This window comes from Tympanuchus pallidicinctus, unplaced genomic scaffold, assembly GCF_026119805.1.
Source record: "Tympanuchus pallidicinctus isolate F22 unplaced genomic scaffold, pur_lepc_1.0 scaffold3, whole genome shotgun sequence".
In the NCBI taxonomy this organism is placed as follows: Eukaryota; Metazoa; Chordata; class Aves; order Galliformes; family Phasianidae; genus Tympanuchus; species Tympanuchus pallidicinctus.
The window spans coordinates 10,507,818-10,525,508 of NW_026294747.1; the positions used below are offsets into that span (position 1 = coordinate 10,507,818).

The 17,691-nt window shown below is 35.0% G+C and overlaps 1 protein-coding gene across 12 annotated transcripts in view; it reads right to left on the bottom strand.

Moving 5' to 3' along the window:
• Nucleotides 1-300: 300 nt before the first annotated feature.
• Nucleotides 301-17,691, bottom strand: part of SOX6 (SRY-box transcription factor 6) — a 372,478-nt gene continuing 355,087 nt past the window's right edge. For 10 of the 12 annotated variants that reach the window (XM_052694745.1, XM_052694743.1, XM_052694742.1 and 7 more), the window contains 3 exons: nt 17,376-17,609; nt 14,720-14,936; nt 301-7,278 (listed from right to left, as the gene is read on the bottom strand). In XM_052694745.1, coding sequence (XP_052550705.1) covers nt 6,975-7,278; nt 14,720-14,936; nt 17,376-17,609 — 755 coding nt within the window. In that variant the 3' untranslated portion in view covers nt 301-6,974. The remainder of the gene's footprint in view (nt 7,279-14,719; nt 14,937-17,375; nt 17,610-17,691) is intronic. The other 2 variants (XM_052694739.1, XM_052694740.1) reach the window with 1 other exon arrangement.

Consider the following 17,691-nt stretch of genomic DNA (forward strand, 5'->3'; position numbering starts at 1 on the left):
TTGCTACCACAACAGCACTTCCTGCTTGCAAAACCAATGGTACACATTGAAATATTATCAAATTAGGTTGGTTATCATGCTTGTCTTTTACAGCATATGGCATTAATGGATTTCAGAGGCCATTAAATGCCTTTGTAGAATGGAAAGGCATGTGGAAAACCTAAGAGCTGAAAGATTTGGTCACTACATTTAAAGGAGGCCAGCTGACTGGCCTGTCCATCAGCTCCTTGTGGTCAATCATTATTGCTAACGTCAAAAGAATAATAAAGAATACACAGAAGAGGTCACACACACATCTCATAAAACAAAATTTATCTTTAATTTGTAAGTGTCAACAGCAGTACAAAAGATGGAGTGATGGTGAATAGATTAAGGGTAGAGAGGACAGTCTTGAGGTAAATGAGCATAAATAGGCAGTCTTATAGACACTCCCCTGAGGGGTCTAAACCCCTATCATGGCATATACTGTATCACCCAAAGATGACATGTTTAACATATCAGGAAAGCACCTTGTGCAAAAAAAAAAAAAAAAAAAATCCCCCCCACCCGAAACATGTAGGTAAGGTGCCAATGTACACCAGAACATACTGTATATGGACAGTGTCTTTCAATTTTGTCTTTTCCATTAATAACTGAGGCAGAGGAGGAGAAGACTCTTAAAAGTACCACTGAAAGATTATTTAATATTTAATTTACCTCACGTCAATACTGCACAACAAAATCCAAGAAGTCTGTTTATGCAATGAAGCAGAGCTAAGAATAACTATTCTTTTTTTAAAACTGAGAACAGATTTTTTTTTTTACTCAGTATCCTTAGCAAACTTTTTCCTTTGTCTTTTTTTTTTTTTTTTTTTTTTTCAACTGTATCAAGAGGAGAGTGTGAGATGTGATGGCAACCTTTAAGTTCATTTAAAAACTTTACACTGGACTGTACAAGATTTTTTTTTTTTTTTTTGATAAACTATTTACATTTTCAGACTTTAAAACATATTCAAAGCAGCAATAGACACTAGTTTTTCCTCTACACGCCCAAATAATTACCGGCCATGGGCCCAGGTAGGTACCTGCATTGTATATAGAATTTCTACAAAGAAAACCTGCCTGTTAAATTAGCCAGTGGGTGTCCAACAAGCAGCCCCCGCCATTGAGAGCTGCACCCACATTGTTGCTATAGGAATCAAAGCATAGTACCTAGACAAGAGAGTTTCAGTTGTCCCAACAGCTCTACACAAACTTTACAATTTGAAACAGCAGCTAGCATGTCAGTCCAGCATGTCAGTGAATTGTGCTGATTAAATTAACATAGAGTACAATCTCACAATATACATCACAAACAAATTACAATGTCAGGAAATAAGAGTTACAGTAAGATAAGTTATGTAGTAACAGCTTATAAGCTTGTCTTAATGTAATAAAAAAATTTGTACATGGGAAATACAATAATGAATGAACATAAATGCTAAGCATTCTATTTTGCTACAAGCTGAAGAAGGGTACAAAAAAAAACCAACATTGCTTTCTAGAAAGCAAAACACAAATGACAAAGGAAGACAAACGGAGAATGCACACTAGCAGGTCTGCAATGTGCAGCATACAAACAGTTAAATATTTGCACATTCCCCATAATCCAAGAGCACCAAGGACCTCACTTGTGGTTTTTAGAAAGCGGAAATTACAAAGCAAGCCATGTCACTAAGTTGCTTTATAGCTTTCATATTGCCATAAATATCAATTTGATAAGTTTTCCTTTAGCCCAGTTCACCCTACCCCACCCCTTTTTACCCAGCGTGTGAAATCTCAGAATACTTCTTTGTCACCATTTCCAGCAAATCTGATATTTAAAAAAGGGCAATGGATTAAAACGAAATATATTTGCATATAGCTATATCTTATTTTCTTTTTCCTTCTTAGTAGGACATTACAGCATATCAAAAATGTAGTTTGATCTGAGAAAAATCACAGATATTAATGGGTCATATAAAAAAAGCTTGGGGGAAGTTGTTTTTTAAAGCAAAAGAGTAAGTGTTTTGTAAAAGATCAGATGAGGTCATATAATATTATTCTTTTAAAAGAACATGCTTAAGTGCCAACTTGAATCTTAAAAAAGCATGCAAAACACCTAGGGTCCAAGCCCATTCATCAACGTCTCATAAAAACATGAAGAACTCTATCATACATTCTGCTGGCTGCATCTCCAGTGCAGTTGTTCACACTGTGGCCCTGTTCAGCAAAGATTGCCCTACTTAACGCCAACGCTCCACTGGTCCTCGTGACCACCACAGAAGTACTAACATGCTTAAAATTAAGCAAGTAGATAAGTGTTTTGCTGAGGGAGGGTGGAGGTGTTAATCTTGTTGTATGTTTTGCTAGGAGATGATTTTTGAAATGCCACGCCTTTGGTATGACCAAAAAATGAAACCAGAAAGCCAACCCAGTGAGAGGACCGCGGTTCAGGTTGCATTGGGCGGAGGTTGTGTTTATGCTCAAAGCAGTAGCTGTCCTCAGCTGACTGCTGCATACGTTGCAATGCCGGTTTGTTTTCCCAACCCCGAGCAGTCCCGTCCTTTGCCCTCCCCCTGTCTTGTGCTGCACCTGAGTACACTGATTTAGGAGCACATTGTGATCCCGTGTATTCCCAGCAAGCAGTTTCATGAACTAAATGGTGACACCCAAGCACACGTATCCACCAGAACTAGGCTATTTCAGCAGTCATACCTCCAGGTAAACCTGAACCCAGTTTCACGGAATAGGAAGTGAACTATACTAGCTCATATTAGACGGTTTCAGGAGTGTTCTTCTCTTGAAAACAAGTATTTAAAATTTTTCCAAAAAGAAAATATACTGTATTCGTACTAATTAAATAAGCTGTTCATTTGTGGAGAAAATAGTATTACTGTATATGTGTATTTGTACAGTGTACAAATACACTGTATTTGTGTATTACCTGAATGGAGTTGTTATTTTTTCCAGTCAGAGTTATTAAGAGGAACTTAAACACAACATTTAAAGAACAATTCTGAAAGTCCTGTTTGTGTTTTGTGTGAACTTTTTCCCCTGACATTGCAGCCTAATGTAACAATAGTGTGATTTACTTAATGTAGAAAATAAAGATTTGATATTACTAAGTCTTGATTGCATTGCAAGGGCCATCTTATATTCACAACAATCTCTCCAGGGATATGCTTTTGACTTCCAAATGCCATTCTTGTTAAGAACTAAAACATTTAATCAGTTTTACTTGGATTCAGAAAAAAAAAAATAGTGTTTCCTATTAGCTGTATCTGCAATTTTGTGTGTTTCATGTATCAACTTTCTAAAACAAGAAGAAAGTATTCTGTGTTTGTGGGATATACTACCAAAAATCAGTGAGAGCACAAGTGAGGCATCTTGCTGTCCCAGCTACAGGTCCACAATACTGCGCTCACACTGCGGGTGTAAATTCAGCATCTACATGAGGTACAGTGACTTGTCAGCATTTAATATGGACCAACATACACTGATATAGAACAAAAGTAAATACATAACTTATACTTCACTAAGTATCCATGAACAAAAAATAAAATTCTATTTCCTATGTTATATTTACACAATTTAAAAAAAAATCTAAAATGAGATGGTAAATTCATCAAAAACTTTGTTTTGAGCTCCGATTTATAAAGTAAAAAAGTTGTTTTTTATCCTTATGATTGTCCTTCCTTCTACTGACATTTTAGAGCCAATGTCGGCTAATAAATAGAATAAAATGCTCACATGCACAATTCAAATTCAAATATGTTCCTCCCACTTCCCCAGCCAATAAATGCAATTTCTACCAGCTGGCGATTCCTGAACAGCCAGTCATTTTCAAGAATGTGGCTTTAACATAGAGAGCATCAGCACTGAGGCAGGGCTGGAGCTAAAACAAAGTGTTCATACATACATGTATTTTGCATAAATAAATGAAATAACAAGACATAAAAATGACTCAAATCCGGCAACTGTGAGGCAGGCCCACACGAGTCGAAACAGATGACTTTTGTTCATGTAGTTTTCGTACAACAGTTTCACATTAGTCAGAAGTGATAAAAAATACCATTTATATCCAGTGCTTATAACACTTACGAAACAACATCTGTGAGTGTGTGTTTTTTTGTACTACAAGCAAAATCAAGTTTCAGTCCTAAAGAACAGTCCTTTGTTCTCCACAAGCCTGCAGAATATTATTTTGGCATGGTCATAAAATTTAAAAAAATTAACCAACTAATCTAAATGTTTGCCTTTGTGCAAAAAAAAATAATTACATAAAATACAATACTAGCAATACAGCATTCTACCAATGCAACAAAACCAGAAGGAAAAAAAAAAAAAAAAAAAGAGCAAGAGAAAAAAAAGTGACATGGGAGGAGGGAGAAATACTTCTAACATAAGAATTATGTAAGACATTAATAAATAGTCATTTCTTTTAGGAAATAATCGTACCCTCCCCCCAATCTGAGCTGAATGTATTGAAAACAGTTCCAATTCCCAAGCAATTGTGAGAACAAAAAACACTTTCTATCAGTACCTTAGCCAGCTTGAAGAGGGCGCTCACCAGCTAACGACACAGCATTTGCCTTTAAAGTCTCGGCTAGACCGGTTTATTGCTTATTAGACATGGACTCAGAACACATTTAAATAAATATTAAAAATATAGCATTTTGTTCCAAATTACAAAATGGTCAGAGCAGTCTAACCATTGTGTTTCTATGCCATTATCTTTATAAATTGTCCTGTAAATTGAACAGTCTTCTCTGTTTTGGGGGTTGTTCTTGCACATTTAAATATGATCCCTAGAGTGGCAACAATGGCTCTGTCTGCTCTAAGAAGTATTACTGGGGCTCTGAGGAAAATGGCAGCTCCAGATACAGCATCTTATCACTGCACCTCACATGAACTTCTGCATGATAGTACAACAGCCCGACGATGACCGGCATTAGTACTACAGCCCTCTCATTGTCTGGGGTCTAAGCAAAGCCCATTCAGCTCTGTGGGAAGATTCCCTCAGACTTTGGGAGGAGCTGCCCTAGGCTCATTCATACCTCTTAGCCTGAGTCTGAATTTATCATCAATGTGCTGAACATATCCAATTCAAAAGAAAAGCTGAGGGAGTTGAGGAGCTACAGCATAGGTATTCACCAGGCCCATTGGATCTGCATTTTAAATAGAGATATATTTATGAACAGCAGTGGAATGCGAACAGGGGAAAAAATGGCAATTTCTTTTTTCTTTTCCTTCTCCAAACATTAACAAACTCTTTGAATATAACTTTCTTGTGTATTTCCTAGACTTTTCTGTAGCAATTCCTTTGTTTCCAGTAATAATACAAATAAAAACTTTGGGTACACCTTGCCACCAGAGATCCCAAAGAACTTTATAAACATGCATGAAGATCTAGTTCGCACTCCCGCATAAACAATATTCAGTAAATATTTTTGATGCATCATTTTCTCAGCTTTGCAAGCCAGTTATTTTTGTGGCCTTCCCTCCTCCACTAGGAGTCTCACATATAAATCATTGCACAAATACTCAAGATAGCAAACTTCCTTCAGGTGACAACAGGAACGTGATGTATGGAGCCATGATTCACTGCAGGATTCTACAAGCCCTAAAAATTCATCACGGCAGATTCTATATGGATTTTGATTTCATATCTGCCTTTGCTGTCCAGCTAAGTATAGAGGTTTGTAACTATAAACACAAATTTTTAGAGTATTTGTACTGTACGTACATATAAAAATACTCACTTTATTTTGTGTTATATATCACAGAGTGTTTCCAAGTACTCCTTGAACACACACTGTTATGGAAACAATTGAATTTCTCATTCATAATGTCATGTTCGTTTTAGTAGCAGGTGCACTTTTATTTTCACATACCTATGTAATTTGAAGGAGGAGAAAGAGCTCTTTAAAATATCAATAAGGAATTGTAAGTGTAATGCCACCAACAGTACTTTTAAAAATAAATATTAAGTATTTGGACCCTTGACATTCTGGAATGAATAAATTATTTAAGAGAAAATGTGTTAAGACTGAATGCAAGGGTTAAAAGCAAAAGGGTAGAGAATGTAGTCAAAGGTGGCCTCACACTGCTAAGACAGGCCCTTCCATAGCTGGTGATCGCTCTTTTGTGCTTACTTAAAACTTCACACTAATGGCATCAAGAGGCAAAAGCAATTGGGCACATGCACTATGGCAACCAGGTTCACTACTTAAGAATATCCTGTCTCCAGATTCCTGAGTACTTCACCATTTTCTGGAAAAAAAAAATTAGGTTTTTATATATATATTTTTTAAGATGCCAAAGGATTGTCTAAGACTTTACAGTGTCTCCTTTAAGACTCTTTTTTAAATGTTAAGATTCAAAAGTTAAGAAAAGTTTGGCACATCAGAAGTTCAGCTATACATATGGAAAAAAATGGAATTCAGAGACGATTTTTTAAAGATGAGCTATGATGCACAGCTGTGCACACTTGCGGAGTTGTTCTGTTTCACAATATGAAATCTGCAATTTTTGTTTTCTAAAATAATCCAGAATAAAAACACATTCACAACCTGTAGGCTGGCACAGCATACCTGAGTGAGAATGTAAAACCCCCATCTAAAACAGTAACTTAAGCCTTTATCAGCATCCAAAAGGAAAAAGACAAAAGGTAAGACTTGTAAGACAGCTATTGATTCATATAAGTTTTCAAGTCCTGATGTCTGATATTTAATATATGTCTTCATCTAAATTTAAAAAAACAAAAACAACAAAAAACCCAAGTTCATGAAAAATTAGGGAAACAATCTTGTCTCACACGTTAAGAAACATTTAAGACCATTCTGCTGATGTAATTGTAGGAGCCACACATGCATGCAGGCTCTTTAAGAACTTTTTGTTCAAAAAAAATCCAAAAAAAAAAAAAAAAAAAAAAAAAAAAAAGAGTCTGAGTACTTTAATTCTGTGAACACTCCTCAGTTGGCACTGACTGCCTCATGGGCTTCGTTTTCACTACTATAGTCTGATTTCGGATCATCCTCATAGTCCTCATACATTTCAATTTCATCCTCTCCATTTATCATTTCGTTTCCAGCAAGGCTTCCGCTGTCTGTCTTCATCCCGTAAGTGCTCTGAATGACGGGGATGCTGGGCTCAGGACTGGCGGAGGTGCTTGAGCAATCCGATGTCATCTGAGGTGACGGCGTGGTAGTTGCCATGGTAATAGCACCAGGATAGACAACCCCCGTTCCTGTGGTGATTGGAATTTGAGGCTGTTGTCTAGAAGGAAAAGCAAGATGGGAACGTGATTACCTCTGTTTGGAGGAGGGAAGCCCTTTTGCAAGGCCAAATCAAAGCAGGTGATTTCCTGTGAGCACTGCATGCATTCCTCTGAGGTTCTCAGTCTGGTCCTGCATGGTATCTGTTCACCTTAGTTCCCGCCCTCATGTGCAACTGGAGAGTAAATTATTTAGCAACTACCAGAATACGATTATTTCATGTACTTTGTGTGTTTATTCAATCTATACAGCAATGCAGCACTCGGAGAGAGATCTTCAAAATGCTCTAGGCACCTAAGCGATGCCTAACTGCCGCAGTAGACTTCTGGTGTCCAAAATTATCCTCCAAACTCCTGACTAGAACTTTTGTTTTGTGACTGTTTATGGTGGAACTCAAGATTACATGTAGTACCTCAAATGGCATATGGCTGACGAGGTAACATTGTTTGTGTTTCTTTAAGGATGTAATATAAATAGTAAATTTACTATTTAAATGCTAGATTTACTCTTAAATCACTTGGGAATACTTTGGGTATTTTCTTTCTGAATTTTGATTTGTATTTAAAACCAATCATCACAATGCCATTTGCTCTTCAGGTTTTGATGTGCAAGTCTGAGTTTCTGAAGAAAAGTACACTGAAAACAAAAAAAAGAACAAGTGTTCTTTTCTGTGTGGTAATGCACAGTCTGCAGAAACAAAAACCTCCACATATCTGATTTACTTTCACAGTGGAAACACATGGAGAGACACAATTAAGAGTGCACTGTCTCTAATTCTGGAATATTTTGCCTTCTGATGTAGAACTTTGTACCATGTAATATCCTTTGTTTTTGTCTGTGACAATATTAAGCATGCTGGAGCAAAACCACTCTAACTAGAGTTAGGCTGATATCATTGACAGTCAAGCAATTAAATGCAAGCTTGATTGCAGCATGTAATAATTCAACTTTTACAGAAGATACAATGTCTCTTACAACAATGTACATATATTCAACTGCTTCTCTGAGTAAGGCCAGGATGCTGAACTCCTCCTTCGGTCTAGTCTTTATTGGCTATGAATTAATTAAAGATAATTTTTACATTCGGATTAAATAATAACAGATTTACTTACTATATTAAAAGACACTTCCAAATATTCTTATACTAATTTTGGACCATTACCTTTAGTAAAGACAAGAGAAAAAGAGGAGACTGAACTTGTCTGGAGGAAAAGAATCTCCATCATACTTTAGATGTAACAAATTCCAGTACCAGAAATACCCAAGTGCACTGGAAGTTGCTGTTTTACTACTGACTGGTTATTTGACATACATGCCTACCTTAATACTGTATTTCAGAATATTATTAACATTCTTTAGAGCAATACTGACAAGTATTTGAGATTTTTGTACTTTATAATTTTAGCAAGAGAAACAGCGTCCGATGTGTTTGAATAGTCTACTGAATCTGTAACTTCTTGATCGCTGTGCTATTCTATGCCAACATTCAAAAGGAGATAAAAATATGCTTTGCAAAAACCAGTGTTTTATAAATTCTTGATTATTGTCTAAACCAATACACATATCATGTACAGCTTATTTCCAAGATGTCCCTTAAATACTGGATTTTTGTCATTTATTGACCAAACTCCAGGTTTGATAAACATCGCTGAACAGTTACTGGTAAACCAATGAACTTCAAGTTTAGGCACCAATAGAGAGAGTCAAATCATGACCACTCTGTAAGAGAATATTCAAATAGCATTACATACTACCTTCATTGCTGGTACTGCTAGCCTGACTCTTAAAGCCTCTGCACAGCTTGAGAAATTCAAACATCTGTTGTATGAGTATGGTACACCTGGCTAGCAGTGAGCAAAAACATCACAGTAATTCATTTGACACAGTCATTATACTCCTGTTTGCAAATGATGATTTGCAGATGATTTACAAACAGCTAGGGATTTTTCACTAAATTTTCACTTTTTAAATGGTCTGATAAATGTTCTGTGAAAACAATTTTCAGCCAATGCATTTGCTTGCAAGTGATTTGCTGCAAACATCTTTCAATACTTTATCCATAAAATTGAACACCTACTTCACGTGGGAACATTTTGGTTTCAAGATTGCATGTTGTCAGGCATATAAATTATTACTTTTAAAAACCTACAGGTACCTTCTCCACACATTTTTACACCTAGAAATTCTTTGCATCAGTGACTGTTTCCACAAAGCAAAGGAAAAAGAAAGTCACCCATGGTCACAGAAAATTTCTACGTATTTGTTGCCAAGCCATACACACTTAATTCTCTCCAATTTGTCTTTCTAACAGCTGCTAGTACTAACTTTTTCCTGATATTTGTTACAATAAATACATTTGTAAAACAAACAAAGAAAATCCCTATGTGCTCATCAAAGAATATCACAATGATAATGCCAAAAGGCGTTTGGAGAGTTAATTTTTAAAACACTTCTAATAAGAGTTGTAGAACATACTGAAGAAATGACTGAGTACAAGCTGATCTTGTGTTACAGATGACATTGAAGATCAGAAACCTAGTTCTCATACTCCACCATAAAAATTTCTTTTATTATAATAAATAGTCTTTTTACAAGCAGCAAGAAGGGGGGGAAAAATTGTTTGGGACAGACGTATGACGCATCTTGATATAGTTATTAATATTAAGCCCTAAAGGATAGACTGAGCTAAAAAACTCAGACATTCTTTCAAACGTTTAACAAGTGAGCAAAACTGTTTTGCATATCCACATTTCAGTGGGACAGGGTACATTTTTTTTATTTCAAAATATAAAGGGAGCAGGTCATAAAGTATAAAGGGAGTACAATGAAGTAGAATTTACAGAACTGCCTTTTAATTGAGATTGCATTAAATGTACAACAAACAATAGAGTGAATCAAAGTGGAAAAGAACTTGATTGGAATAATAGGAAAGTTAAAGGCTTAATGAATTTGTCATTCACCAATACAACTCTTCTTAACATGTTAGACAAAATTCAAATGTATGGAGGTATACATGCCTCCTGCAGGGTTAGAACTATGAGCTTTAAATTACCTGTTATCTCACCATGGAATTGTAAACATCTGTTAACTGTACCACCTAAATGGGAAGTACCTCAGACTGCAAACCACTAGTGAAAATTTGCTAGCACTTAAACATGAGCACCTACACAGTTCCAGTAACTAGGCACCTAACTCTCCTAACTGAGAGCTACAGTTACAATGCAGCTCAGCTGCATATCCCTACACCGTCCACTAAAGAACACCTTCGGTCTGGTTGAGATTTCCAGAACTCAACAATAGCCTTCTCATATTTGAATAGGAAGGGTCTTTGGACCCTTTAGATTTTTGAGGAATGTTGATGCATGGCTACGTACTCTGGCTTCAAACCACCCCTGTATCCACCATCTCCTCTTTGCCAAGTAAATCCTCAGGTGGCCAATTACCACAGGTCTCCTGCCTCTCTGCTCTGCCAGTATTGCTAACATGTCCAGCCAGTCTGGGACTAAAGATTTGGACCAAAATAGGGAGGTTAATGTAAGAGAGGAGGTAACGTAAAAACTCTCAGATCAATTGACCTGCTTGCAAGATTGTGCCATTAATATTCACACGATTTGCCTAGAGAACATTCCACTTTTCACTTCTGCAAAACTAGCTAAACATTTAAATTGGCAAATTAACATTGTTTTCTGATCCCTTCCCAACTATTTTTCTGACAGCTCTTTAAATGTCTGAAGCAAAATCAAGTGCATTAGCGAAAATGCAATGTGCTACACCCCCTTGAAACTTACACCCCAATAAGGAATGAACAGTAAATCTCACAAAAGTACCCATTGTGCACTTACTTTGACTCCAAGCTACAAGAATATAATATTACAGCTCTATTTAAAACTGTAGTCTAGCAACATTCAGACTACGTGTGTGTACAGTAGTTATAAACACTATAAAGGCTTTATACACATTTATAAACATCATACACTGGCAAAACAAAAAAAAAGTTACTGCTTACATCATTTTGCAGATAAATGTATATATCATACACTTGTATTTAGAGTGACTAAGACTAAAAATGACTGAGTTGAATTATTTTTGTAAGGCAAGGCAACAAAAGACAGACTCAAAATGACTGAATTTATGGCCTATATATGATCCACTTGTTTGTTTACATTTATTTATGTATTACAAAAATTAGTACTGAAGATAAATTGCAAATCACTTGACGTCTGTTTAGGGATTACCTTCTACTGAAGTCATCATTCACAGCATCCCATTAATAATTACTTGGAAGACATAGCTGTCTTCAGATTGAATATCCACTACATTAAAAGCAGCAATTTTTTAATAGATAGTCTGCATTGACTAGAAATTATTTCATCTTATTGTATGCCTTACTTGAAACAGAATTCATCTGCATAGGGATGCAATACAACACCTAGGCACATGTTCAATTCCACTCTGTTACTTAAAATATTTGACAGTCCTTGGATTTTTTCGTTCTGATCTATCTCCAAAGTATGAATTTCCTGCCCAATTTGTTCCAAGAAATCTTCACTCTCACTCAATTCTCTGGAAGTTTTTCTTCAAAAAATCCAAACAGAACCTGACTAATCATTTGTTTATTTCTCTATTTTACTTTAAAACCTTACCTTTGTATATTGAGAATCACTAAACAATTTTTCTGTATCTTACAAATATTTATGAAAGAATGTAGCTCACTGAAGCACTGAAGCATGAGCTTTTTGCATCTTTAAAAGTTTAAGCAACATAAAACTCTTTACATGTTTGTGTGTATGGGGGGGTGTTTTACTTGTGCACATAGGATTATTCTACATTAGCAAATGATTCACTTGGGGATGGAAATTTGCCCTTCCTCAATTGCTACTGCAATATATGAATTCCAAACACAAATATGAAAGAATATCATTTTTGTTGCTAGTTATAGGCTCTTCTAGCTATCTGTTTGATGGTCTATCTTTCTCTTTGCCTCTATCATATTTATCTTTTTATTAACTGTGATGATAAGTTTTTTTGCCATTTTAACATACCCATTCTAAACTTAATCAGTATATACATATATACATATATGTACTGATCTATACATATATGTAGAGAGAGAGAGAGAGAAAATAAAAACTAGCAGGACTCCTAGCAATATAAAACACCTAGCACAATTCAGCAGTTCTTTTTTTTTTTTTTTTTTTTTTTTGGTCATTTTTTTTTCTCTATTGTATGCTGCAATATTTACTCCTGCTTAAATCTGTTAAAGATTCTGCATGTCAAGTCCCATGTGTACAATTCCAAAGGAAGGTTTATGCTCCACCAAAACAGTGGAAAAATGAGGGTGGTTAGGAAAACTGTTCCAAGTGATGTTTAATGTTACATTTATAGGAAAATACAAAGAAGAGTAAGTTTAAGAAGTTGATGGGCTCAGTTACTGTGTTTCACTTAATTATAATCTACTTGAGATGAAATGTTACTTTTTATTATTCAGTAGATTATTCTTCTGAAATAAATTATGCCATATATGTTTAATGTTTCCATTGAAGAAGCTGCTTGGTCTCTTCCAATATATTTTTTTTTCATTAGGGTAAAAATGAATTTGAGTCATTGGTCACAACAAAACATGAAAAGCATGGAATAATTTTTAGAAATCACAGCTTGTGTTTCCTAAGTATCAGAATTTATACCCATATTAAACTGCAACATTGTTTTCATCTCATCTTTAGCAAATGCAAGCACCTTTTAAAAGTGCTTCTATAACAAAACTTATTGTTTCCAGCATAGTCCTTTGCATCACTTGTAAGTGCAAAAATGTAATTTACTGTTACTTTAAATTTCCTTTGACATAGGTTGAACAGTGTAAATTGGATTTAGTGTAAGTATGAATAAGAATTAATTAATACTTTCAAGAAAATGATGACATTTCCATGGTCTTTGTGATCACATTTTTTGATACATGAAAAAGATGTTAAATTTTGGTTACATTTTGAAAAGATTGTTTTTGTTGTTTTTTTTAAGTCACAGTATCACTCTTTACATAGATACAAGTTTCATACAACTGTCCTCCACATTCACCTACATATTTAGCCATCACTTCTGACGCATGAAACCCTGCTACGTAATTCTGTTTTGAATCTGTAAACAATTGGCAAACTGTCCAGACTGCTGCTTTTGTATTTCTTCTCTAGATATGATTTGATCTGTCAAACTGCTCTGGACAACAGCTAAAGTTTTGTTCCCTTTGTCTGAATATAATTTGTGATATGCTGTATGTATTCAGATTTCTGTTTAGGGTTCTACAAATAATTTTGATGGAAGCCTATTAGTAAACAATTTCCCTTAGAGTGAAGAATAAAAAACAATGTTAAAATTGTAGACTGGGAGGTTATTTCAACATTTCAAAACCGCTTCTATTTACTGATTGAAGAAAGAGCCCACATTGTTGCAGGCTGTACCACAGAATAATTGACTGCAACAGGAGTTCTGCATCCCAAGCCAAAAATGAGGGCACATAATCGACGTCAAGGTCAATTATCTGGTACTAAAGTAGCCAACAAAAGGAGACTATTGTGATTAGAGAAATAAGCAGAACATTGTGAATTTGGAAGGGCTGGCAGTGAAGAGAGCATTTAGACTCTCTGTAAACGACCAGAAACATTGTTGGAGCATTGAGCATCACAGATCAATTCATTAAAAAAAGCACAGGAGAGGGAAATCAGCTATGCTGCAGTTGTTTCACTGCACTAATGCTATCTTTCATCTGTCAGTCCTTCATAGTTCTGCCTTCTGCCCTGAAGAACAGAGATAATACTGTAAAAAACCACAGTGTTCTTAAAATTGTGCCAGGATCTTTCTGTACCATATATTCCGAATAGTAAATCTATCCAATCTGTCTATGCAGTACTAGAAAGACTCATCCCAAACCATATATTTTTTAAAAAAAGATTATTTATCACAGTCCTATATGTAAGAAAAATCCTCATACCATCATGTAATGATACCATTCCTTTATGTCTGTTCCTAATCTAACAACAACTATTCCTGCACCTTTTATTGTTTTCCACTTTTCCCAACTCCTTATTCTACACTGGAATAATTTTTTGTGTTTTTCTTTTTGTTCTTGTTTTAATTTAGGGAATTGTCCTGGAGTTGTTATTAACTCTGAGTGGATTAGCATATTAGCAACTCACAAAAGGCATGAGTCAAACCTTTCCAGATAACAGGAGACAATTCCTTTTGAAGAATTCTACTGTCAGTTTATAATCAGAATTTAATTTATCAAGCTAAAGTTCCATTTTCAGAGACATATGTTTTTAATGTGATTTTATAGATTCACATCCTTACCTTCTAAATGTCATTAATAAGTGACTTAAACAGATTAGTAAATTTGTTGTCAAAGAGAACGCTCGTTGCAATGCACTGCAAACAATTACAAGAGTACTCACCCTACAGTAAAAAACTGCCTCATCTCCTGTCTTCGAGACCTCATCAGTTGTTTGTATTCACCAATACGCAATTTCTTTCCATCAACAATGCAGGTACGTTTTGGTCGAGGTTTGTATTTGTAATTAGGATACTTTTCTAGGTGGATTTTACTTAGCCGTGCCTGCTCTTCATAATAAGGTTGTTTTTCTTGATTTGACATAGACTTCCAGCGAGATCCTATTAACAAAAACATCAGTGAGTGGCCAGGTAAAGCAAGTGTAGTTTTACACATATGCATTTCAATGCATCTTCTTGCTATAATAAGTACATTTTAAATAAGTTAATTATATAAGCTGATTTGAATTTATATTAGCCAGCACTTGTATTTTAAGAGAGATCTTAAAAGAGCCTTGACTTTCAGATAGTGCTGCAAACCTAATATATATAAATCTATATTAAACAGATGTACTTAAAATCAATAGTCACTTCTCAAAATCTCATCCTTATGCTACAGAACAGATTTTTTCATATGAGCATTTATCTATGAGTAAATATATACCTTTGTATTAGTAGGCACAGTATGATGGCTCAGTGAGGTCTACAAGCATAATTTTAAGGCTTAACATATTGCCTGTGGATACTTGGTTTGATAATTTGATAGAGATGTGGGCTATACCCTAGTACTAACAGATATTAATACCTTTGTATTCAGCAGGATAAAATATGAGAACCTTACAGATTCGAGAATATTATGAAGAAATCCCTCTTTTTCTTTATTAAATTTACTAATCTTTTGATATAACCTTCCAACTACATGTCATAACTGGAAAGGACTATGGGAAAGTTACACTTAACTTTTTAAACATTTTTTTTAACAGTTACACTATATATATATATATATATATATTTTTTTTTTGGTGAAAGAAGAAAACGAAAGCATATTTGTAATTCTCTATCCCACTTCAGTTACTGTAAACCTTCATTGAAAGCTGCACCAATAAAACATACAAAATATAATACAGTGTTCACAGGAAGAGGATCTCTCATCTTGTTTATAAGAAACTATCTAAACATTTGAAGAGAGAAGGTGTTTGGTTTTTTTTTATGGGATAAAAAAAGTAGAAAGTAGCTTTTTTGGTGTCTTTTAGATGGATAAAATGATTACAGCTGTGTTAAACGTGGGTGGAAGCTATTCTTTTACCAAGATTTTTCATACATCAACAAATGGAAAAGTTGTATAAATATTATCCATAGCCAGCCATACTCTGTGTCAGTTCTAATATTTCATGTTTTTTTTCTTATTGTCCTGGAAAAGTTGCACAAATATTATATGGACATAGACTTATTTGTGGAAGAAAAAATAATGACAGGTTAATTCCATGGTTAACAAACACTCGATTGCTGGCACTTCTGAAATATTTATGCTGAAAGTTTACATTTTAATGAATACAGTTACTATACTCGTAATAGTTTTTTCACAGAATGCACACAAATAATATAGATTCCCTACAGCTGCCAACACTGAAACAGTGCAGGTTTTATACAAAACTGAAAGGCTATTCATATAACTTACTAATATGGTAGACAAAAATATGAGAACTACTAAGTAAGATTTTGAAAGTTTCAAGACAAAGTAACATTTATTTCTATATATGCTTGCCTCTAACAAACTTGAGTAAAAATGTATTTGAACTCAAAGTCTACAATAAAATGATTACAGATGAAATTTGATTTTTACTTTTATTTATTATGAGTTATATTTAAGATCTGTCTTCAACTTCAAAGACTCAAAGTTAAATACAGGTTTTCATGTTTCACCACTCATTCTCACGTATGTTTCTAATTCTCTGGAGAGGTCTCCAAAAGTAAATCAAAATTTCTCAAAAATGAGACAATTTATTTGCACAGTGCCGAAACAATCCATGGAGTATTCCCTAATTGTCCCAACCCATACAAATTGAATAAAACAACAGCATATTTTGATTAAGCAATATTTTACCTGTATGATACAAATGCTTCCTTAGCTTTTTGAACATGCTAATATTTTGCATTTGAGAAGAGATACATCTACATGTCCTTTAAACCAGGGTGTCTTGCTATTGCACTGCCTGACATAAACCTTCCATCATGATTTTGTTCTTTACTTCTTTTTTTGTTTTCCCAGTAGTTACTTCAGAAAGTACCATTTTACAGTCAGGTGATCTGTAGTTCAAGTGATTTCTAATGGAATCTTGCAATGAGACCTTTTGTCAGGATAGACTCTTGCAACATATTTCATAAAACATTCTTCACTAATGTTGCCAAATTAAAAGCAAATTACCAGTCTGCTGTTAAAATAAATAGAACTTGGGGACAGTGTTAAAAGGGAAAAGGAAATAAATGAAAACAAGTCGTGAGTTTTGATTTGTGTCATTTTCAGTAATTCCCATTTTAGTGAATCTAAAATCCCTGATTTAGTGAATCTACCTCCCTGACAAAGTATGTCCTAAAATCCGAGAAGTTGCATATCCAAGAAGGTAGCTACTAGCCTGCTTCACTAATACAAATAACCTCATCATTTCGCATCACCAGAAAAAATTTATGTCTGTCAATTGTCACTGCTATAGCACAGCATTCTGAGTTTTCCTTAAATTTGATTCACACACAGTCCCAAATTGTTCACTGTCTTGCACTTACCTAGGATTTTGCTAATGTTGGAGTTGTGCATGTCAGGAAAAGCTTGGAGAATTTTTCGGCGCTCATCCTTTGCCCAAACCATGAAAGCATTCATTGGTCGTTTGATGTGTGGTTCACTACTGGCTCGACCTCGCGAATCCCGGTAGACTCGAGCTTCAGCCACAGTGGCACCTCCTGTTGGCCAACAATAATACTGCTGTAGTTTAGCTGCAGAGCCATTCATTGCTTTACTTCCTGTAATGTCAGGGCAGGAAGAAACAAGATGGATGCAAAACATTATTATGTGGATTATGCAAGTGCTTTCAGTGCTGTGTTT